The 24,303-nt window shown below is 40.8% G+C and overlaps 2 protein-coding genes across 2 annotated transcripts; both read left to right on the forward strand.

Annotated features, from left to right (window-relative positions):
* Positions 1 to 202: 202 nt before the first annotated feature.
* On the forward strand, positions 203 to 11,363 carry LOC137295384 (microfibril-associated glycoprotein 4-like). Its single transcript, XM_067826722.1, has 3 exons — positions 203 to 514; positions 6,109 to 6,205; positions 10,708 to 11,363. Exons 1-3 carry the CDS (start codon positions 203 to 205, stop codon positions 11,361 to 11,363), a joined length of 1,065 nt encoding a protein of 354 aa, XP_067682823.1.
* A 7,747-nt stretch (positions 11,364 to 19,110) lies between these two features.
* Positions 19,111 to 23,976, forward strand: LOC137294388 (fibrinogen-like protein 1). Its single transcript, XM_067825391.1, has 3 exons — positions 19,111 to 19,281; positions 20,307 to 20,409; positions 23,327 to 23,976. The coding sequence occupies exons 1-3, from the start codon at positions 19,111 to 19,113 to the stop codon at positions 23,974 to 23,976; spliced, it is 924 nt and encodes a 307-aa protein (XP_067681492.1).
* The last annotated feature ends 327 nt before the right edge of the window (positions 23,977 to 24,303 follow it).

A 24,303-nucleotide genomic window follows, 5' to 3' on the forward strand; every position in this document is an offset into this window, starting at 1 on the left:
CGTCGAGAAGCAAATAAGTATTGACAATCCCCCTACAAGACGTTAGAACACTGAGTAGTCAAGACAAGCAAGACGTCCTTGTACCAGTGACGCTGAATTGAGCTCGTTATGCCCGTATGCAAGACAGACGGTGCCGCAGGCGTCGCCAGTTGACAACGACAGACGTTTGTGCAAGACGTGTCAGCAGATATTGGGACAAAATATGGATGTACTTTATGCCATGCTAATCCTGTACCATATTCTAGCCATTCTCTTGGCACCTGTGTGCATGATAAACACAGACAATTACCGAGTTCTGACCTCGTGTCCTGGACATATCATGAAGAGTGACTTTATATCCTTCATAATTCGTGTTGTAAGTAAGTTGGACTGTGGTAGAAAATGTTCTGAGAGCGATTCCTGCAAGTCGTTTCATTACGGTTCCACCTCTAGGATGTGCCACCTCAACAATGATTTTGATCAAGGGAACTGTGTTAAGATGGAAACTAATTCGGAGATGGTTTACCACGAGAAGGTATGGATACACTTTAGACTGACAGTTAATCTGGTACAGTAACGTAGATTAACCTGTTATTCGTGCTTAGGGTGTTTGAGCTGTCATCTAAATGTGGATCTAGGTTACACAGACAGGGACATAATGTTTTACCTCTAAGATTTTCTGTTCTGATAGGCTAACTGAACATGACGGAAACTGTCCATCAACTGTGCGCTTATTTACAGAAATCTACCCATGATGCGGTTAACAGTTAACAAACAGTATAGCTTCAATGCATTTGCGTGCTATGAAAGTGTCATTTTGTCAGAAATGGTATGTTTCTATATCGCGTTATATTTGTCAACCTCTTGTTCATAACACTTGTTTGGTGTCACAAATGTTTAGTTTTCGCAACAATCTAATATGCAAAAGTGTCTGTATATTGTGAATCGTGTTCGTCTCTTAACTGAGCGTGTAAGTCTGTTTTATCCGTTTAACACTGGTCTGGTGAGTCATACATACATTCATTTGCTGTAGCGCGAACACACGCATAGCGCTGTACACAAGTGAAACCAGTCGAAATTATAGTTCATAATAAGTAGGTTTGTATTCCGCGAAGAAATAACCGATCCATATTTCAACGTGTTAATTTTGTAATCGGGTAGTCAGTCTCTTTAACTGTAGAATGACTGACTTACACTAGGCTTTAATCAGCACTGAGTTTAGTCTTTTCTGATCTCTTTGACTGTATATTTTCCCTTTGTAGCGAGATTTGTGAATAAGACAAGTTAAGGTTTTGAAATTGTAAGGCTTCTCTTTTAGTCCTGAAGTTTAAGTTCCTTCATACGCATATTGTCATATCCAAACATTCCCTAATATGGACACACAGAACACACAGTAAACTGCAGTTATAAGTAATAACGAACTCAAACGGACCATTAATTTTAGTTCTTAGTTATATACGGCTTTCGACTAAAGGTTTTAGCAAGTGGGCGGGGCAAACCAAAATTCGTTATAAACATGTTCTTCATAAACGGAACTGACTGTATTTAGCAATGGTTAATGATAAACTCTTCAGAAAGAGAGACGCATAAGCCATAAATAAGGATACATGTCCAATGTATTTAAGTGTACATATGTCGATTAAGCTTGAAGTCACTCACTGCACGCGTGAAAACAAGGCGTTCAGGTCAGTGCCTTGTGACACCACCCCTTGCAGTCATCACTGCTCGACACCGCCGAGGAGGGGATTTGAACATCTTCGGTTCTGCGCTTTGGAAAACCTTCGTCATTCCTGCTGGGACGCGTTGGCAAGTTCTGAAAGTGTCTGAGGACGATGTGGCATATACGGACGCGTGGATCACGTTCGTCCCACAGACGCTCGATTGGGTTCGAATCAGGCCATTTGGAAAGCCAGGGAAGGATATTGGCGTTTGCATTGACGAGAGAGGCACCTGTTTACAAGAGCTGACTGGGGTCGAGTGTTGTGTTGAAACAGCTCCCTCTGGCAGTCAAACAGTGGGAGGAGGTGAGGTCGCAGGATTTGCAGTAAGACTACCTTGAACCACCACTAGTTCTATCTAGTTTACATCTATTCATGTAGGACATGTCTCCCCACACCATGACGCTTTCTCTTTCAAATATGTCCATCTGTCGAATGGAGTTCAGCGCAAAACGGTGTGTCCCACTCCCACTTCACTCAGACGATTTATTCGAGGATCCCTCATCTACCCTGCAATGTCCGTTGCTGTAGCAAATCGGTGATATACGTAAAACACCCGGATGAATCGGCCCTGAGCAGGGGTGATCACTCTTGGTCTTCCACTACTGAGACGATCTTGGGTCGAATGAAAGCGGGTATATCGATGCCATAATCGAGATACGGAACTGTGGTGGACGTTGAAGTGTCTTGCAGCAGCAGATTGGGACTCCCTTGCTTCCAAACGGCCGATATTTCCGTCAGAGGCAGATGGCGACGTTTCCACCAGAGGCAGATGGCGGCATTTCTGTCAGAGGCATTCAATCTTGGCATATTCTTTGTCTTCGTTTACGTAGTAGATTTCCTAAAGAAATGGTAAATTTGGTTGGGCTTTTTATAGTCGATGTATTTTACGTGCATTACATGGAACACTTTTACTGCATGCACTTTGTATTGTTTACTTTTTATATGACATTTACAAACACATTTTGGGATGCGTTTGCGCAGTAATGCCATAATGACGACTGTTGTCAAAATACGCTCTTCATAAATGCACTGGCGTCTTCAGCAGTTCACTTCTTTATGTTTTGTACCAGTTTTGAGGTGTATGTCTGTATGGACTTTGTTAGCCGGTTTCTATCGTTTACCTACTATATAATGTATGTTGTGGTACTGAGCAGCTGTACACCTGTGAAATTCCGTGATATAATTGGTCTTCAGCAACCCATACTTGTCTCAAGGAGCAACTAATGGGATCAAGTGGTCAGCCTTGCTGACTTGTTTGACACGCCATCGTATCCCAGTTGCGAAGATTCATGTTCATGTTGTTGATTCAGATATCCGTTTGCAGTTATCTACCTGTAATACTTCTAAGTGGGACGCTAAACAATAAACCAGCCAACAGCTTCAAATAAACATAGACGCCATGTTTAATTTCAGATTGCAGTTTACATAATGATTTAAGGGGCATATGCGTGTGTTATTGTTTAGAATACTTGTAATTCATTTGAACTGGCTCACTGTTCCATTAAACATATCAGTGGTGAACCTGTCAACACAAATTATTAAACACATGAACAGGAAGACAACAGTATGCACTAAGTGAGACATTGGTAATTCTGTGAGAAAATGTAGTTGTCTACAACAATCAATTTCATTCTGAAATAACTGAAGCAACTATGTGTAAAATATTTTCTTTGAATGTGTTTAAGGCGTATGTCGTAAGGTGCTGCTTTGAGGTCAATGTTTTAAACGTTTTGGCCCAATGCCTTTGACAGCATTTCATGGGGAATATGTTGTGTTTATCCCATGGTTAGACATACATTTCTGTTAGAAATACCATCAAACCTATCCCAGTATTTACGAGTTCATCACTGGTTATCATGGTAATGAAGATAGGGAATCTCAGATGAATTATGAGCTTTGAAAAAGGTTGTGAATTGTCAAGTCATCTAATGTTTCTACCAAGCGATACGTTATTTCCGGTTTTGTGCTGATCAATAAATATTGATACAAATAAATGATACGTAAGATTAAATGCTTCGATAACAATAGATCAATTTACCGACAGGCTTACAACTACCTGACATACTTTATTGTCAGGGTCACAACACCTGACACACTATATTGTCAGGGTCACAAAGGTTATACATATTGGTTACACTTTGCGGAAGAAGTTAATAAGCAACATTTGATATTGCGTGTGTGTCAGTCTAAATAGCCTTAGGCTCAGTATTATTCGTCCAACAAACCCTCGTAGACTGACCGCCCAATCAAATGCGAGACGGCCGGACGGATTTAACTCGTCAGACAACACCAACTGTTTAGAGTTCGGTGGGACAAAATTCCCCGGCATAAAAGACACTGTCAGATATTTGACCTGCAGTATATACGCTTGGGGCTTTCTGATAAAATAGTTACCATTAGCAATATTTCTGCAAGTTGCCATCCTTGAATACTGACAAAAACGGTGTTTACTCACTGTTGTTGCGTGCTCTATGTGCATCACTCGGAAGCGATCGTACGGAAAATGGCATTCGGAATCGAGTACCAAACGTTTCCATGTAAAAGTTCAAAAGGTATGAGCGAATGTCAACTTTCGCAGTTTGATAGGCCGTGTTCTGATTGGTCCGTTGAAAAGGTTATCTGACGCGACCTTCTACTAGGGTTCGTTAGACTCATTATAAACAGTGTAACGAGTAATACCGAGCTTAAGTCTACAGAGACTGGTGTTGCTGTTCGACGCGCGCCTGCGCCTGCGTGCGTGCGTTTGTGTGAGTGTGTGTGTGTGCGTGCGTGCGTGTGTTTGTGTGAGTGTGTGTGTGCGTGCGTGCGTGCGCACGTGCGTGTGTGATGTTATTGTGACAATGTGTGTCGGTTGTGCATACCGTCGCTAATAAAGCACGGCACAGACCTGAGGCCGACGACTGGAAATGTAATTCATCGATATATATCGCCATCTGAATTTAGTCAACTGCTCCAGTGGCACTAAACATAAACGATACCTGCCGCCATCCACATACAGACCCAGTCGTGGCAACGTGTAGATAATCATATAAAATATTCACTGTGATAGGCAATTAGTGTTAGCCAGTTGTATTTTATATAAATATACTAATGGAAAATAGTCAAGCACCGCTAAATACATTGTCCGCTGAGAGAAGTATGTTCAAATTATGCTGTACATAATGGCATGTATAAAAATAACGTTCATTTGAGAAATTATTACATGTGTACCACGTATAGATTGTCTCCCAAACCCACTTTGTGTCAACCGCAAACCCACGAAAGTTTGGTTTGTGCACGTGTCATGTGTCGGTAGAACTCTGCATGGGTTATTTCTTTGCCACTATGGTGCGGTGAAGATTGTCAGATAGCGAGAGATGGCAATTTATTGGTATGCATACTTGTAGGTCGTTTGGTTAGAAAACAAGGAAGCCAATGAGGTGAAGGATCGCCCACGCTCTGGACAAGCCTGGGTGATGTGCAGACAGGGCACAACCGTGTTCTGAAGCAACACTGGATACCATTTCACAATGTATCTGCGTGAACAGCCCGGAATCACATTAGAGGAGCCGCGCAGAACTTTAGTAGGGTCATCAAGCTCGTTCACTGAGCGATCCGGTGGAGTTTCCGTCATACTGTAGGAGTGATTCTCTCATAGCTATAACATTGGCAAGGTGGCAATCGCTGGGAATCTGACATATGATCAATATAAGTTGTTCACTGTTCGGGGGGTGGGTGCATGAGTTCATGTACTCTTGACAAACATCGAGGATACATCATTCCAAGAGCCCCAAGAGATCAGTGAACAACGTATTTATCATACCTAACACCTCAACGTTAATTTTGAACTATTTGAACCATGGGTATCGGATGGTGCACTTCACTTCAGTGAATCAAACAATTCGAATCTTGCATCTTGCTGTTTTCCCGCAGATATTATCTTAATAAAGTCGCGTAATAAACCCCCTTCTTAATATTCACGGGGACTACATTTGAAAAGTACACCTTCCGCTGTTTGCCATGAACCCCTCGGAGCACATTTGTGACTATAGTGTGTGTACCATCGGTAAGGTACTGGAAGCTGCTTTGCACCAAGAATGGCGAGAGTTTTGTCTATAACGGGTACAAGGGTTAATGCGACGTAGTTGCCCAAGCACGCGGATGGTACACTAGATATTGATTGACAACGTTCCCGGGTTACAAATAAACGTTTTCAACGAACCCTTCTCATGCTCCACCTGTAACACGTATCGTTTGGAGCCGATTCATGCGAGTTCCGTATTGTGCCATTTAATTTTGTAGTCAAGACATTATGAGCAAAACAACATGTATCTTTACCAACGTACAGTGCGTGCATACCGTAAGCCGGAACATACATCTATGTAGAATTACTTAACGTTGTTCCACGTGTTACATACTGCATTTTCAGGTTCAAGAATGTGCAAATGGCGGTATTCTACAACCCGACTCAAGTTGCAAGTGCGTCAATGGCTACGTGGGTACTAAATGTGAACGTTTAATGACAGGTAGGTAGGGGAGACTGTGAACCTTTTGTTCCACTTTTACTGTTACCAAAACATTTGTGCATTTTTAAAGTTTTGGATAGTACCCGTTATCAAATTAATGATTTCAGGTTATTACTAACTGTATTTACAAGTAATCTTAAAAATTTATAATTTTTTCGCCATTGTCAACAAACTTCACTTTGGGAAATTTAGGAAGAAACTGTTCATCATGTTACAAATCAAATAGATGCCATCTTAAAATCACTGAAAATCACTGACTCTGAAAAGTCAAGCAATAACAAAGTGGCATTTAATTCTTCAGACTGCCTTTATTCTAACTTTCATGAAAAACGATTGATTGCCCGTATTTCGTTATACGAAACGGGGCGGTGGGGAAGCCTTGTGGTTAAAGCGTTTGCTCGTCACGCCGAAAACCCGGATTCGAGTCCCCACATGGGTACACGTGTAAAGCCCATTTCTGGTGTTCCCCCGCCGCAATATGGCTGGAATATTGCGTAAAGCCATACTCACTCACTTATCATAAGAAACAGAAATACAGTCAAGGCCATGTCTGAACGGATGATTGATTTGACAATCGGTGTTTACGAAACTACAGGTTGTGAAAGCAAAGAACATTATCACCCTTTCATTCCAAAGAGCAATTCAAATGTGTTCCTTCACGAACACGTTCCCATCAGCTTTCAATAAATGTCCTCAAGGTTTTTTAGTTAAAAATATTAACTACACCTACATCATGAAATGGAAATTACGGATCAATCGATTTTGCCCACTGAATTTCACTCAAAGGGGTGTTTACTCTGCACGGCTGCACACACAAGCGCACAATAACAAAATATGTTTCACGTTGGAGTTCATTGGGTCATGAAACTGCCAGTTAACCGGAGATTCGGATATGTGCAGGCCGATTGCCAGAGCTATCTCTGACTAACGAGAGGTGGTCAAAACATTACAAAGCTGTTAAAACCTTGCCTTAATGATATGATACCAAAGGATCTGTTTATCCCCAAACTACAATATAGTCTCTGAAATTAACATATTTTACAGAAAAAATGGTTCCTAAACCATGCTCTTAAATATAATAAAAAGGAGCTCAGAGACTTTCTTCTTACGAAACTGAAAGTGTAGTAATCCAGACCTGCCTCGTGTTCTAGACGTGGGCTTGGGTATATTTGTTTCATAGTCTATATGTAGACTATGCAGCCGTTGTAACGCCAAAAGGCTGGCATCAATGTATTTCCTGTCACTGCTGGGGTTTTAGCGTTATGTAAAAGGGTGTAACGAGGTCAACAAATCAAATTCAATTCAGACGAATTCAACAATACACTAAGTATACACCACTATAAAACCTACAGGGATATCAAGCCAATGGAATTACAAACAAAATGATTCATCATGTGTCCGAGTTAAATATCAAACGAGAACGAAGTTTGATATTTAGCTCTGACACATGATTATCTCCATGTCAAACTCGCGAACACACGGTAACGAATTTATCTCGACGAGTACCCTCACTTTAAATCTGGACTGACAGAAACAAAATGGCGGTGAATTATCTGTGTACACCCTTTTCATTTGTAAACGTACAATGTTTTGGTTCATACCATTACATTCAGCACAAAACGTTTGGTCTCGTACCGTGCAACAGGTCTAGACACAAATAAAGCAAAGCGCGAGGTTACTGTGAAGAGACCCTTGAAGGTCCGGGGTAGAAAAGGCCCTCAGGAACCCACGCTTGCCATAAAAGACGACTATGCTTGTCGTAAGAGGCGACTGACGGGATCCGGTGGTCACGCTCGCAGACTTGGTTGACACATGTCATTGGTTCACAACTGCGCAAATCGATGCTCATGTTGTTGATCACTGGATTGTCTGGTCCAGACTCGATGATTTACAGATCGCCGCCATATAGCTGGAATATTTCTGAGTGTGGCGTAAAGCTAAACTCACTCACTCTACAGCAGGTAAACATGTGGACACAGCTGTAGAGAATGTGAGGACTGGTTACGGTACACTGCAACAGAAGTGGGTTTTTTTTTTTGGGCCTGGAAGTTACAGCGTTTCGTCGTCCGTTGACCCCTCTCATGTCGACGCATCGGTCATAATCGCCACTTGGAAGTGTCATGGCGGACTCCGTGCGAGAAAGCGAGTCGTTTTCGGTAGCTAGCGTCTAAACAGGATGAGCAGAAGATGAGAGAAGAGAATTTAGCTGAATGTGTGCTAGTTAATTCTGGATGGCTTGCACCATACTCTCTTTCGTAGAATCGCCAACTCGCCAATAAACAGAGAGAGACATATTATGTGTATACACTCTTGTGGTTTTATTTGCGTTTGAACGGTCACATGACCCCGTGCAGACATTCCACCTAAGAAACGGTGCAACAAATCGTTCGAACTCGTCACTGTCATTCATGGTAAGGCTTGGTATATTTCATGGTATATTAAGGAACTCTCAAATAACGCATAACAACTCAGCAGTTGCTACTATGTTAACATGAAAGCATGAATAGATCCATGTTTCCATGTTGTTTTATGCTTTATTGTTGCCATTATTTTGTGTGTGTGTGAGAGAGAGAGAGAGAGAGAGAGAGAGTGTGTGTGTGTGTGTGTGTGTGTGTGTGTGTGTGTGTGTGTGTGTGTGTGTGTGTGTGTGTGTGTGTGTGTGTGTGTGTGTGTGTGTGTGTGTGTGTGTGTGTGTGTGTGTGTGTGTGTGTGTGTGTGTGTGTGTGTGTGTGTGTGAACCAGATAACCGAGAGATACTTTATATTGTACACGGTCGCTGGTCGCGATAATCATGCGTAACAAAAGGATTACAAATCTGTAAATACCTCTCCCGTCTCCAGGGCTCTGTTGACCATGCGTATCCCATCAACACGTTTTGTAACATCTTAGTAGGAAACATTGAAATATAGGTCGATACAAACTGATATACTGACTCTTCTTAAATATCGACTCGGTTTTCTTGCCCCTCCCTTTGTCAACATGAGTTCTGACATGTTCTGAAACTGTTTCTCGGACACATTTGTGAAATTTAGACCAAAGTCTTCCTTTCTGAGGTCGTAACTTGAACAAATCAATATTGTCAAGGTATCTGATGCGTCCATCATAAACGTACGTTTTGCTATTTTTCAAATTAATCCACAATATCAATAATTATACGTTTTAAGATGCAAGCAAATATTTATAATCTTCGTACGAAATTATTGAGTGTTTTATTTACGGGGATCCATTCATGTAATATTCACCGCTATTTAACCTCGCAGGCATGCAGGCGTGATGTTTTCAAGAGTACGCGATCGATATCGACTGTTTACAGCAGGCTGTGACCGTTATGAGCCAAGCACTTTTTATAACACCTTGTCAGGTTAAGGATGTTTAAAGAAATGTATAGATGCTGATACTTTAACAAAACAAAGTAGGGCTAGTTATTATGCATCCCCCTAACCATTAATGAACACCCAGCAGTGGCACGTGCTGTACGATATTCCGTTGTACACACATGGGCATGTATTGCTGAAAATAAAACATCCTGGGTCCAACAAGCCGACACTGATATCCATATGCATATAAAGAAGGAAAGGGATGTAACGCGCACAAAGTTGTCAAACACCCCATTATTATCGATTATGGTCGAATTCTGGGTGGGAAAGTTTGGAATACACAGCCGCAATTCTTACTGAAATAAAGGCAGATAAATTCCCTTTCGAATAAATCCAAAATTATCAAAATCGGTGCAGTATGTATCGAGTAACTTCGCTTGGAACTAAGGAAATTGTGAATGGCACCTCTATTGTGAATCTTGTATCTTGCTTTTGTTTGCTGAGTATTAAATAATTGAATATTTTAGACTTGTCTGTCTCTCTCTCTCTCTCTCTCTCTCTCTCTCTGTGTGTGTGTGTGTGTGTGTGTGTGTGTGTGTGTAGACAGACACAGAGAGAGACACAGAGAGAGAGAGACAGAGAGCGGGAGAGGGATTTTTGTGCATCGTTGGATGCACGAAAAAAGTATTAGACTGGAGAATACCGGGTGTCAAAAACGTTACTGGCACTCCAGCACCTCATTAATTCCTTGTAAGCGCGTTAGTTATGGAATACCATTTGATGCCTCCTACTCTGTTGACGTCTATAGGTCGAGTTCGGGCACACGGCCCTTGTTACACAACCCTACAACAAACGGTATAAAAGTCTGGATTTGAGGGAGTGAGTGAGTCGGGTTTAACGCTGCTTGGAACAATATTACGGTCATATCAAGGCGTTTCAGGCTCGTGTGTCACTGAAGACTGAAGTGACGAACTTTTGTGAAACCTATGAGTAATGTACTGGGAAACCAAGAAACTAATCGGTTCCGAATTCGATTCCACGATCATAGTGATCCGCTGTTTCCAAGGGACGCAACTCTATAGAGTTGTGTTGTCTCAAACGACTGGCCCGTCGTGTCTCTCGCTTTGTATTGAATATGTTACAAATCTTCTTCCTTGTGTAGTATTTGTGCAATATTGTTTTCAGACTGCAGTGATGGTTATGCTGCAGGTTTCGGCTATCCCGACGGCTACTACAATATCCTGCCAACGTCTACTTCTACGCCGTTTACAGTGAGATGTGCCATGAAGTCAGGAGGAAGAACAATTATCCAATACCGCATGGAAACCCCAACTGCCACTGTCGACTTCAACCGGAGTTGGGCTGAATATCGTGACGGTTTCGGGTTGACCAACAATGATCACTGGCTGGGGCTGGAGAAGATGTACCACATTTGTAAACCTGGGACATTTTCACTGAAGATTGAAATGAAATTTCGAGACAATTCCTTTAAGCAACAGTACTACGACAACTTTTATCTTTCTGACGAGGCAGACGGGTATCGTATGTATTTTGCGCAGACACGTGGTAAAACAGGTAGCCCAATAGGAGATTGTTTAACTCGACTAAACGGTTCTGCGTTCAGCACATATGACAGGGACAACGACAATGATGCCGGAAATTGTGCAGCCAGATACGAAAGCGGATTTTGGTTTGACGCATGCGCGGACTGTAATCCCAATGGTCGCCTGCTTCGTCCACTCGATGAGAAACGAACAAATGTTTCGTCGGAGGTGTTCTGGACAAACGACCTTGGCCAGACGGTACCCTACAGATTGCTCATGTGGCTTGTAGAACTGTGAGCATCTAATTTGTGCAAATAACTGGGTCGCGTGACCTCATTGACTTGCATGATGGATGTCAACGTATCGAAAGTACGTAAATGCACACTCTACATCGACTCATGTGAATTATCATCAAGATTCATTTTTCTTTCGAAATTTAACGATTTCATGTAAGTTTAACGATGCCATCGAGCGTGGATAAATCATTTATGATTTATTTAGATATATTTTTTAAAATGACACATCATGTCATTGTGGCCATGGATGTGAGAAAGGTTTTCATTACTCTGTGGAAAGGCCATTGTGCACTATTCAAAGACATAAGCTGTCGCAATCTTTAGAAAGCATTGTTACAATACAATTAATTGGAACACTGAGTGGTCATAATTTTATCTTACATAGCAACGCAGGTTTATCAATTACTGAAAATCAGAATGTTTTCAAATATGTACACGTCTGTATCTCTCAAGCTATCCGTTAGCACATGGCCTATCCAAGACCTAAATAGTCCTGTAGCGGTCATCATGCTGGACTCTCACACTAAAGGCAAGAATTCGAATCGCGGTGGAGACACTAAATATTTGTGATCCTGGATCTGTGCTGTGTCCTTGAGCAAGGGACTTCGTCCACATTGCACTCAGTCCACCCGGCTGTTTCAAATGGGTTGCTGAGAAGCGGATGTACTGACCTATACGGTCACGCTTACTAGCAGCTTTATAATGTGACGCAAGAGAGCAGCATCAATTATTATGTACTATTATTTATGGCTGTATACGTGACATACGTCTACACCTGACTCTCATTGTGGTTAAGTCGAATCTTAACGACATTTGGTGGTTATATTGATCAGATTAGGTTTTCATTATAGCACTTTTCCCCACTTCCAGTAAATAGCGTATGTGTATTTAGAGGCATATGTTACACTAGTCTCTACCAATACTACTTTCTTAAAGAGTAAGGCAGAAAGAAAGATCTTCTTACTTCATTTCTGGAAAGAGAATTACCTGTGTACGACCAGGTAACTGTTGGCTTCCCTTGTTAATCGTCGATCTTTGTCGTATTACTTTTCTTGTTCCTAAATGTGCATGTATGTGTTCTCTGCCTCATAGCATTCATTCACTGAATGAATAGGTATATACCACAAAGCGTTTTGCCACTCGTAACAAAGAAGCTGACACCCATTAAATACTGTTGTAGAAATATTCAGCTTTCGACGTCACTATTCGTAACAGCGCACGGATATCTGTGTCGCGTTGAAAAAAAATATTTGTGTTGACAATTTGTACAATGCTTTGGACTGCCTTGATACTTTTGTGTACAGATGTTTCAAATATGTTCATGTTATGGAGAAAGGGTCACATGACGCAATGAACACTGCATCAAACTGAAGGTTGTTCACTGCTTGAGAACAATTCCTGAACCGTAAGTGAAAGTTCATACCGAAACAAAACTCTCATTAACCTATTCAGACAATGACCTACTTTTCAGCCGGTCCGAATTTCTCCTGCAAATGTGTAAGACACCACAAACAACTCTGGCTTCACTGAATTCCAAGTCCTTGATTAATACGAAAAAGGTATTTACTAATGAATTTTATTATAGAACTTTATTAACACAGTATTTCTATGTGTTATGTCGAGGATTAGGCATCATACGTTAACTAAGAAATCACTGACTGCCCCTGTTTGATGAGGTCGTAAAATGATTCACAATGCATCCGGCTCACTGGACACACGTGTTATGTGTTTTTTCGCTTATTCAGTGTAGTTCTATAACGCACAATGTGATTCATATAATATATGTTCCCAACCAGACCGCCAAACCTTTCCGTTGGAGATTTCCACGATTTCCAGGTTGCCGTTTGTCAGAGCTCGCTGTATGACTGAGCACGCTGTACGACGTGTTTGCAGGGATTAGACAGAGCGTAGTGGTGCATGTGTTTACACTTATCAAATCATGCTAATTAATTTTAATATGTATCCAGGTAAATGAATTAGTCAAAACATTCTGGACTGGTTATAGCACTAAATTGCGCAATAGGACGGAACCCAGTAAACAGGAAACGAGACTGTTCTGTAATTATTGTTTTGACTTGTTTTTCAGCGTAGTCAGAAACACGTCACCAATGTGTTGAAAGGGTGAATATGGGTTTTACAGCACTTTTAGCAACATTCCAGCAATGCCATGGCGAGGGACAACAGAAATGGGCTTCACACATTGTGCACATGTGGGGCATGGAACCACGGCATCAATGTGACCAGCGAACCCTATAACCACTGGGCTACCCCATTGTCCAAGCAGTGTGTGGTAGTGACGCATGTTTAACACTCATTAAGACGCATGTCCTTTAAAGGCCGCAACCAGCAATATTCCGGCTATGTGACAGAGGTCCATGGTGTAGTTAATGACTGACCTCGGGCTATTACATGTACTAATGATAATGCCTCAACGAATAACTTTGCAGTAAATGTAATGAATTTACAGCTATTGTCCAAGGGAACAAAACATCAAACATCAACCATACGTGATTGTACATATCCCCTAGACAGGAATTTTTGGTAAATATTGCAGACAGGGAAACCGTCACTTTCTGCCATTCTAATAAATCCATGCTGGCTGCAGCTGACACAAACACATATTCACTGTGCTTACATCGCTTATATTTTTCCGTCAACGAAGAAGAAAATGTGACTTTGTTGTGAATAGGTTCTCTTGGAAAGAACGTCAGAAAAAACTTCCATGCAGTGTTCATGGAGACAATTGTGAGAATTCTTAGGACGACTAAATGCAGTCTGGATACACAAATAAAAGTTTGAATCACCAGGTAACGTGTTACAACTGAACGATGACAAAATCGTAAAATTATGGGTATAAATACTACACATCCGTATATTTCTGCTGTACTCGGTTCTGATCATATATACTAAGTAACAAGTTCGGACCAAAATGAAGCTTGCCAATAGTAACAAGTCTGGAATAGGTAATTACGGGTCCCTTTCATGTTAACCTCAGAGATAACATGTTAACATCACAACACTCACTAATCTTGTATGTATGTTTTTCCCAATTTACTAAAATGCGTAAAGCTGAGTGCAAGATGAATACTGCGTATGTTTTTAAAGAAAATGCCGTGACATAGAGATAATGTCTTGTTTGAAATGCAATAACATGAGGCCTCCCAGGAGACAGGAACATTAAGATTCTGTACTTACTCTAACGTCCATGCATATACTCGGAACACCATGCTATACTACGGTTCAGCAGTGTGAACCGTTTTGTATTTGCATTGTTGTCAGCAGTGACAGCCAGCTTCAGATTCAACTGTAAAGTCTCCTTTCAGAAAGCTGGACCACAATGTATTATATAATTTGTAAAGGTTCTCATAAAACCATTTGTTTTATGTGAGTGAGTTTAATTTTACGCCGCACTCAGCAATGTTCCAGCTATATGGTGGCGGTCTGTAAGCAATCTTATCTAGACCAGACAATCCAGTGATCGATCTACACCAATGACATCCAAGTCACAGAGCCTGACCTACTGTTTCCGTTAGTCGCCTCTTGCAAGCATATTGAGGATCAGTTCTAACCCGGGTCGTCACGAGTGAAATAACAAAGACATGTGCATTATGTCTCCACATTTATACAACCGTCTTGAAAATCAGTCCACCTAATATGAACACGATAGGAAAAATATGAGAGGTTAAAACTCCGATGCTAAGAATGTTCTTCAGCACTTGCAACGTGAAACCAGACACTCAGCCTGCACATCTCCTGAAGAGCACAGTTAACCTGCAGTAAACGTTCACTACACAGTACGTTTTCTTCCAAAGTGCAGTTTTCAACAATTTCAAACAGATGGGTGCAGAAAAAATCAGCATGTCATAATGGAACTTTTCTGACACAACTTTTGATCGATTTTAGTGATATTGGCCATGGGTGAACTCCCGTGAATTTGGCTTAACTGTAAGTACACGAATACAAACCTTTGTGTCTTGTACTCTTTCAACATAAAATGTATGTGTTGAGTAGTTTCACAGCCAGGACAGTTTAGATATCACAAGTTACAGGATTATTTTTTGCAACCCCTTCCCGGGGTCGTAGGGGGCGCTGCATTTTTTAACGCTTCACCAGCTGTCTCCACCTCTGACGGTCATGGACAAGGGCTTGGGTCGTTGCGAAGCTCTTCCCTGTCCTCTCCGCAATGTTGTCCGTCCAATGTTTTTTCTCTGCCCGTCTCTTCTTCTTCCAACTTGATCTGTCCCTTCGACAGGCCACTGGCTCTTGTCATATGACCATACCATCAAAGTTTTCTTTTCTTGACTGTGGTCAGCATACAGCTTCAGTTGTGATGTGTTTCGAATATGAGATGCTGAGTACTCTTCTATGACATCTCATTACCACTTATTGGATTTTTCTCTGCAGTTCTGCTGTAAGTGTCCATGTCTCGCAATATTGACAGGACTAATGCATGCAGCAGCTTCAGTTGTGATGTGATGTGTTTCGAATATGAGATGCTGAGTACTCTTCTATGACATCTCATTTCCACTTATTGGATTTTTCTCTGCAGTTCTGCTGTAAGTGTCCATGTCTCGCAATATTGACAGGACTAATGCATGCAGCAGCTTCAGTTCAGTTGACAGACTGATGTGGACGGACAAAACCAACAGCCTGTCAATATATCGATTAATATGTGCCAGTCCCTCCGAGTGTTCTATTTTCAAACTATGACATCTCGATTTAAAAAACGGTATAAAGAAAAGAATCTAAACACTGAACTGTTCGTTAACAACAAGAGATAACCACTTAAGCCGGTAAAACACGCACCTTGTAAGCAGTCATGGCCCTTACCAAGCTTGGAAATGCATGTTTCTTTACCAGCTGTGTTCTATGGTTGAATCATTCACAGCAAGTGCTGTGCAATCCCAACATACTTAACTTGTAAACATTGAACAAACAGTGTGAAAGGAAACTTTAAAAACGCAAGATGCAGGTGGAGCAGAATACCACGAAGTGACAACTACTTTCAAATCGTCTGAAAGTTCAATCATGTAACAGGTATGTTGTCTATTTTAGGAGGAAACATGGTTTAATAGGTTTCTAACCACTAGATATAAACCACTATACAGGTTACGAACATTTTAAGTCATGTCATTTCCTTATCCTCAGATAGACTTAAACTGGGCAAATTTCAAGATAATGAAAACTGAAAACAATATAAAGAATTAATAAGCATGTTTGGATGCATTCGTTAATACAAAGTAAATATCAACATTATCTTCATAACTTGTATTTGTTTAAAGACAGCAAAGTAAACTTTCTCAATTTTACTTATTGTTAAGGGTAATAAATTGCTGTGACGAAAGGTATCAATCCCCTTTGAACCTGCAAACTATAACACAGACAAGCCTAACATATTGAATAATACACTGAGCAAACTATGAGCAAGTTACAATGATTCACAAAACAGGTTTCTAGTTCAATGCAGTTGAGTCACAAAACTAAGGTAATGTGTCACAAATAACAAATATTCACTCACCAAAATCTTGGTATTCACAGTAAGACCAGAAATACTGCTCTGTGTGGAGCTTATTTCCACAGAGAGCAGTTAGGCATGAAGTGTCAATTTTGAATGTAGATTGTAGATCAGATGATGTTGACAAACAGACGGTGATAGGCAGAGGTACACAACTCCAGTATGATACCAGCCTATATTTATACTGACCCAATGTCGGGAACATTCTAGCAAAGCGTTGCTGTATCGCCATTCAGTTAGAATTTTCTCGATAACCGGAAGTCAAAAAGATAAACAACCAGTCAAGGGAGGAAACTCTGGAGTGCTATAAAAAAGGCATGCCGCTAAAATACTAATGCACTGTTTGAACATATATGATGCGAACTGTGACCCATAATCATCACCTAATAAATGATTATACAAAAAACACACTCTCGTAACATTTGTATCATTCAATCTTTGGGAGTATAAATTTCAAATAATGATACAGTAAGTGTTGGATATAAGACGAACATTCTGGAAATAATAGAACTCTAGCTAAATTTTAATTTAATGGAAACGAGAGAAATAGCCGTCACTAGGATGAAATACTCCTTGTGGTTGTTGTTGATGTTATAGCAATTTCCCTTCTGTAAGTCTGTCTTATCAAATCCAGAATGACATTATTTTGTAAACTCCCAAGCGTGACTATTAACTACCAGTAAGTGATGGTGTCACTGTTTTAGTTAGATATGAAACGCTCCTTACAATTTTACTTGCTACCTCAGATGGCTCTCAGTTTTATGTCTGCGGCGGTTCTCGCAATTCAAGAGACATCATGAAATCTGTCATGTGATAACTGAAACAGTATAAGCCGCATGCGCAGTTTCGAATAATCTGGTAACGAACATTTCAGTAACATTTGAGTAACGGAGAATACATTCTCTGTCAAATCACTCAGTAACTTACCAGTCACCACACACAAGCTTTAAGTTTTTTTCTATTTCTATCTGACATACTTCGGCGATGGCAACGGGCATTTCACTCACTCCACACATGGAACATTTTCTATGTATTGTGATATGTTATGCAGAGAAACATTCGAAGTCCTAGATGATCACAAATACCATAAATGTGAACATGAAATGTATTCATTCAAAGATTATGCTTTTATTTCTACACATGCACATGTCAAGCTAAAAATTAGGCACTGGCATTACACGGGGTACTGGTTGTCAACTACACGATAATCTGTACCTTGTCTGTCGTTCAGACTTTCCAACCGATTGAAGGCATATCGCCAAATTATCTACTCTAGCTTGTAGTGCTTCGCTCATGTTGTTTGTCCGACAAGAGGGGGATAAAATAAAGGTTTGCTACCAGCGACAGTAACGTACATTTCAAATTAACCTATTACCTTTGCTGTAACAAATGTAGTTTTGAGGTTATTGGACTTTCTATGAAAGATGTATGTTGGGCAGACTGATATCATTGTCCAGCCATACTGGTAATAACATTTACTAATTATGTTTAGAGAAGCATGGCGGTGGAAACATTTGCACCCCATTATTGAGAACGATTGTTCAATGATGCGCTGTCACAGGTCTGTGGTTAGCTGTTTGTAAGGATATGACATAGCATCGCATATACAGAGACACAAAGGTATCCGCGTCTATGGGAAAGTTCACCTATTAATAGGAATATAGCGTTGGTTGTTAGATTGTTAGAGGTTAATGTGTATACTGATTGAATATAACCCCGTGACTTAATCATGACTATATGTGAACCTTGACGCTGGTGACGAAAACATCATGACAACCTTTCTCGTTGACTAAATTGTACCATTGCTAATATCATTCTCTAGGAGTACGTCATATGTACCGAGATATGTACGGGATGTGAACGCATAAAACATTTGAACTTGCAACGCTGGGTGCTGTCCGCCGAAGAGGCAAATTGGTTTTGTAATTGATTCCTCCTCGTCGCAATTCCACCAATCGTCAATACATATGAATGATTAACTGGTAACGGCCTCAGATAGATTACTGCACAAGTAACGTTGGTTGAAAGTGTCCATTGTAAACGGTACAAGATACCTGATGAGGTAAGTGGAGCATCACTACGAAAGAACTCGAATATCATGAAACGAAATATCCACAGTTTGTATGCACTGTTTTTTCTAACTCTTGCAAGAAGTATTGACTTTCGGTTTGAAGAATTTATTGATAATTCCGCTTGTGGAGGCAAGGTTCTTCAGAGCCAGTATAGGTATAGCATGGCTAACGGAGTCAGTAAAATCACGTGTGCCTCCCTGTGTGCTGAAAGTGATTTGTGCAAATCTTTCCAACATGACAAACTCAAGCGGAGTTGCCACCTTAATGATGACCTCGATGGTGGTGATTGCTCCAAGATGACCGATGCTGTCGGTTTCAGTTATTATGGAAAGGTGAGTTCAGATTTTACACATGCTAACTCAATGAATGAATTCATGCGTGTGTGTGTATGTTCTAGGTTACAGACACGCGGTCCAGGAAAAGTTTGGTTTAAAATCATCAAGAATATAATCACACCATCATACCTCACCAGTATTATTTATTCCTCAAAAACTTGTAAAATGGTAAACATACACGAGTTTCAGATGTCTGTCACTTACTTGACATAAGTGGTTTTTCATATATTTGGATAACCCAAGATGCAGGAAACATACAAATGTTTCTCAGGATATTCCAGGTCTGGCATGACTCACTTTGTGCATCCGTATTTTTAAAGAATTACTCGGCTAGCACAATATCGTTGTAAAAAGAGCCTCTTTAAATCTGACAACCCCAAAATTTGTAACGGATTGTTGGTTTATTACTTAATTTTTTTTTGAAAGGGCGTTTTATCTTTCAAAGATTTCATTTTGCTAACGTCATAATCTGGAAATTAGATAACAGTGTAGACTTTATTTTTTTGTAAAAAAAACCCCCAATACATCAGTATAAATCTTCAACTTTAATGTTTCAGAATATGAAATCCTATTATTTTAATACGTTTCTCTGCTTAACTAGATCTTGCATACATACGATATGTTTTAGTGTTACGTAAGTCGTCCGCGATATAGGCATTAACATATTCATGTGAACAGAAGCTGACACGTTTCTTACGATGATTCTAGTGACGTCTTAATCCAGACAGTAACTTTCGAATATATATACACCTGGGGGTTTCTTTGTTATTACCATGAGGTTTCACCAGTATCTGTAACCGCATTAAGGCTATAAAAAGCTTAGACGCTAAGATGAGTAGTCCGAAACATGAATGGAATATATGTCTGAAACTGAATGGTAAAAAGGACGAACAGTCACACAATTTGTATTATCAAATCGATTTTTCCGTCAAAGTGTATTTCTTGAATATTTTGTTTTGCTGTAAGCCATGACATACGTTCGACGAGCATGGATTTATTGATCACCATCATTGTTGTTTCAGGTACGACAGGTGAAATGTCTTAATGGCGGTTTCCTGAAAGCGGATGGTAGTTGCGCCTGCGTGGATGGTCACGTGGGTACACGGTGTGAGCGACCAATGACAGGTGGGTGTTTCTCTCGCCTGCTTCTGTTTATGGAAACTTAAATTACGTGCATGAAATGACATTTCAGAAATCATTTCGGTTGTGTTGATACACACAAACTGGAGCGGCGTGGTAGCAAATCACAGATGTTAAAGTTTGGAGCGCCTTGCGCCCTGAGTTTGGTTCCCTAAAATGGGTACAAATGCGCTAAACGAATTGTCGTTGATGCCATGTCATTTTCGATGTCACTGTTGCTGGTTCCAGACAAGATCTAGACCTTGGAAAAAAGTAAATTAAATGCTGTTTTGTCACGGTTGACGTTTTCTGAACTCTGGCATTGTTTTCACATTTTGAAACTACTGAGACAGAGTTTAGCAACAACAAAAAACAACAAAAAAAAACAAACAAAATGTGAAGCGTTTTTAGTTGTTTTTGTTATTGTTCATATTTATTTATTTTCTTTTTTCTTTTCTTTTCTTTATTTTACTTTATTTTTATTTGTTCATTTCATTTTATTTCATGTTATTCTTTTTTAGTTATTTTTGGGGGCGGGTGTGGGGGGGGGGGGGGAGAGGTCTATATTACTACACTGAGAGACATTGAAAACCCAATTTCATTTACATAGGTCAGCTATATTAACAATGGAAAATTACAAAGCATATGGCGCGTATGTTAGTAAAGTCAAATCTCAGTAGAGAGGTTCTCGGCAAACAAATGTCCTACAATGCCAGTTTAAAGACATTTACTAACTGATAGTCCTGTCGAAACGTGACAAAACCTCTATAAACGTGGTACGGAAATTATTTGAGTGTTTTCAACATGTTTACGTAATTTAATTAATGCGTCCTCCTTGAAATACGATGCTAATTCCTATTTTAAAATATCACATTGAGACACAAATTTACCTTTTTATGTATATTTTCAAACAGAACACAAGGTACTACCAATAAATGTGTTAGAAAAGTCAAACAGTGTTATGGAAAGTCTATTTGCTATTTTGAGGTAAACAACTAAAAAGTTGAAATTTTCAGAAAATAATTGTCCAGTCACATATCGTGACACAGAGACTTTGCATGTATATGTTAACAAACAACACAATGTACGACTAATAAATGTTCTGGAAAAGTCAAAGAACATTTTGTTTAGTCCCTTTTGGGAGTAGACAAATGTTTTTCAGAGAATATGTGTAGGAAATGTCATATTTAGACACATGTGTAGGATTTGGGGATATATTCAAAGGGAACACAGGGTACTACTAATACATGGGTAAGAAAAGTTAGTATCTGGTGTGTTCACAGTACGAACACAAGATTGCAAGTGTCATGGCATGGAAGGAAACAAACGACGGATGGAAGTATTCGGAATAGGGTTCCAGTGACTCTGCAGTGCCTGTGTGATGTGAGCTCAGTGACAATGCGGAGTGGAATCTGCTGATGCCACATGTCATGTTGGCTGTGTGTGGCCTAGCATAAGGCCAGTCAGTTATCATCATGCTGTCTCAAGAGAGGAAGAAGAACTGACTGGAGAACAGTCTCGACGCAACGCCGCGTCGTCAAGATTCCTTCCACAATAACAAGCTATGGACGAAAATGAGTATCTATGGCATGACTCCTGCTCCAAACGTACGGCTGATCAGCTTCTTTATTTTCACAATAGCGATGTTTGGGTATTCTTATTCCATTATACCGTTTTCAAGCTATTGTAAAAAGAAAGAAGCTGATCATCCACAAAGTGTTGTCATATCTATACCACCAGCTTCTAGAATGCGTCTAGCTGGCGTCCATCTTATCGAGGAAAAAGACGTTTAAAGCAAGAATCATCATATTGAAACATTCCTCTACATGGCATTGCCCAAGAAACACCTGGTGCAGTAGTAGTTCGCTGTCGGGGGTTGTGATCGATGATGAGTTAGGATCTGGCCTCGGTAAGGTCGACGTGCACGCAGTTTTTGCATTCGAACGTGGACGCACAGTTCGGCCACTGATTGGCCTAGCCCTGCTTCCAGCAGTGTGGTTGGTATTCTGTGCAGCTGTCTGGAATTGATCTCGGAAATGTTCACACCTTGAACACCTGGGCGTGGCCGGTCACCCTGAAAAGGGAGCCTTAAAATATTTTTAAAGCAGGCTGGCGATGCTAGCCACAAACTAAATTTTCCACAGATTTTTGCATATTTACAAAAACATCATTGATAATTGGGATTATATTGTTCAGATATACAAACTGACTGGCGCACTCTGGATGGTATGGCGACGATTGACTGAGTATGGTTTTACGGCGCAATGTCCAAACAATGCCAGGGCGGGGACACAAGAAGTGGGCTTCACACACTAGCTGAGGAATCGACCCAGGGACTTAAGGGACTGACGAGAAGACGCTTTAATCGTTAAGTCAACACGACACGACACGACACGACACGACAATGAGTTTATTCATGGTCATCATTACATTTTACATCGGGAGCATGATGGCAGGGCTTTTCAGAATTGGCTTGTAATGTAAACGGCCCGTGAAGGTCCCGGGGTAGAATAGGCCGTCAGCAACCCATGCTTGCCATATAAGGCGACTAACGGGATCGGGTGGTCAGGCTTGCTGACATGGTTGACACATGCCATCGGTTCCCAATTGCGCAGATCGATGCTCATGTTGTTGATCACTGGATTATCTGGTCCAGACTCGAGTATTTACAGACCGCCGCCATATAGGTGGAATATTGCTGAGTGCGGCGTAAAACCAAACTCACTCACTCACTTGTAATGTAAACATTACATTATGAATTTAGCTAGCTACAACTGAGAAATCTTATTAGAGGATTGGAACAATTAGGCTGCCTCACCAACCATATGGCGAAGAGGACGGTCCTTCTGGTAGGAATGTCGCGCTAACACCGTTGTGTACAGGCGGACATATTTACAAATGTTTTATGCTTCTCTTGCAACAGATTGTTCTGAGGGTTTCAACTCCGTCCACGGCTACACCAGCGGCGTCTACAACATCAAACCACTGGCCTCCCCAACGTCATTTCCGGTCAACTGTATCATGAAATTCGGCGGGAGAACAACAATTGCATATCGGTCCCTGTCTTCAGTGGATTTCTACCAAAACTGGAACGGCTACAAACACGGTTTTGGTGATGTATCAGGTGACCATTGGCTTGGACTTGAAAAGATTCATCTCATATCAAAACATGGTTCATATGAACTGAAAGTGGAGGTTGTGCTGAAGAATGAAAGTCGCTATCAGCAAACTTATACAAATACGCGTGTGGCTGATGAAACGAACGGCTACAGGATTACATTTTCGGGCGTGAGGACGCCGATCATACAACCTCTTGGTGATTGTCTGAGCCCTCTGAATGGGTCCTCGTTTAGTACATTTGACAGCGACAATGACAACCTGCCCTCCGGAAGCTGCGCAGTCGATTATCAGAGTGGTTGGTGGTTTAACGCATGCTCAGACTGTAATCCTACAGGTCGTCTGTTGATGACTGCTGATGGTTTACGGACAAACGTGCAGCATGAGGTTTATTGGACAAATGATTTAGGCAATGTTGTCCCATCCGTATTGAAATTGTGGCTTGTAGAGATGTAATATCCACATTCCAGAAATTGGCTTCTGGGCCCACTTGCACAAAACGATCTTAGAGCTACAATTATTGTAAATCCTTAAGATCGCGATCTTAGGCTCCGGCTACAATCGCCATCCACTTGCACAAAGCGATTGTAGGCTAAGATCATTGTAAGTTACAATCAAAACTTACAATTGGTCGGAACCAATTGTAAGGAGCTAAGATCATTGTAGTCAGTAGCAAAATGGCGTCCAAGTTGGTGTCAATTTCACGCAAATAATTAGCTTTGCGTTTGGGGATTGCTTTCATATTGCATAAAACTGTATGATTCGCCTTGACACTTCAGCGAC

The sequence above is a fragment of the Haliotis asinina genome, chromosome 8 (assembly GCF_037392515.1).
Source record: "Haliotis asinina isolate JCU_RB_2024 chromosome 8, JCU_Hal_asi_v2, whole genome shotgun sequence".
Taxonomy (NCBI): Eukaryota; Metazoa; Mollusca; class Gastropoda; order Lepetellida; family Haliotidae; genus Haliotis; species Haliotis asinina.

Bases quoted from the DNA above. Each gene is read 5' to 3' on its own strand.
- LOC137295384 (XM_067826722.1), top strand. From the start codon at position 203: ATGGATGTACTTTATGCCATGCTAATCCTGTACCATATTCTAGCCATT. The intron at 515-6,108 runs GTATGGATACAC...CTGCATTTTCAG, and splicing joins AGATGGTTTACCACGAGAAG to GTTCAAGAATGTGCAAATGG. The intron at 6,206-10,707 runs GTAGGTAGGGGA...TATTGTTTTCAG, and splicing joins ATGTGAACGTTTAATGACAG to ACTGCAGTGATGGTTATGCT.
- LOC137294388 (XM_067825391.1), top strand. From the start codon at position 19,111: ATGGCTAACGGAGTCAGTAAAATCACGTGTGCCTCCCTGTGTGCTGAA. The intron at 19,282-20,306 runs GTGAGTTCAGAT...TTGTTGTTTCAG, and splicing joins GTTTCAGTTATTATGGAAAG to GTACGACAGGTGAAATGTCT. The intron at 20,410-23,326 runs GTGGGTGTTTCT...CTCTTGCAACAG, and splicing joins GTGTGAGCGACCAATGACAG to ATTGTTCTGAGGGTTTCAAC.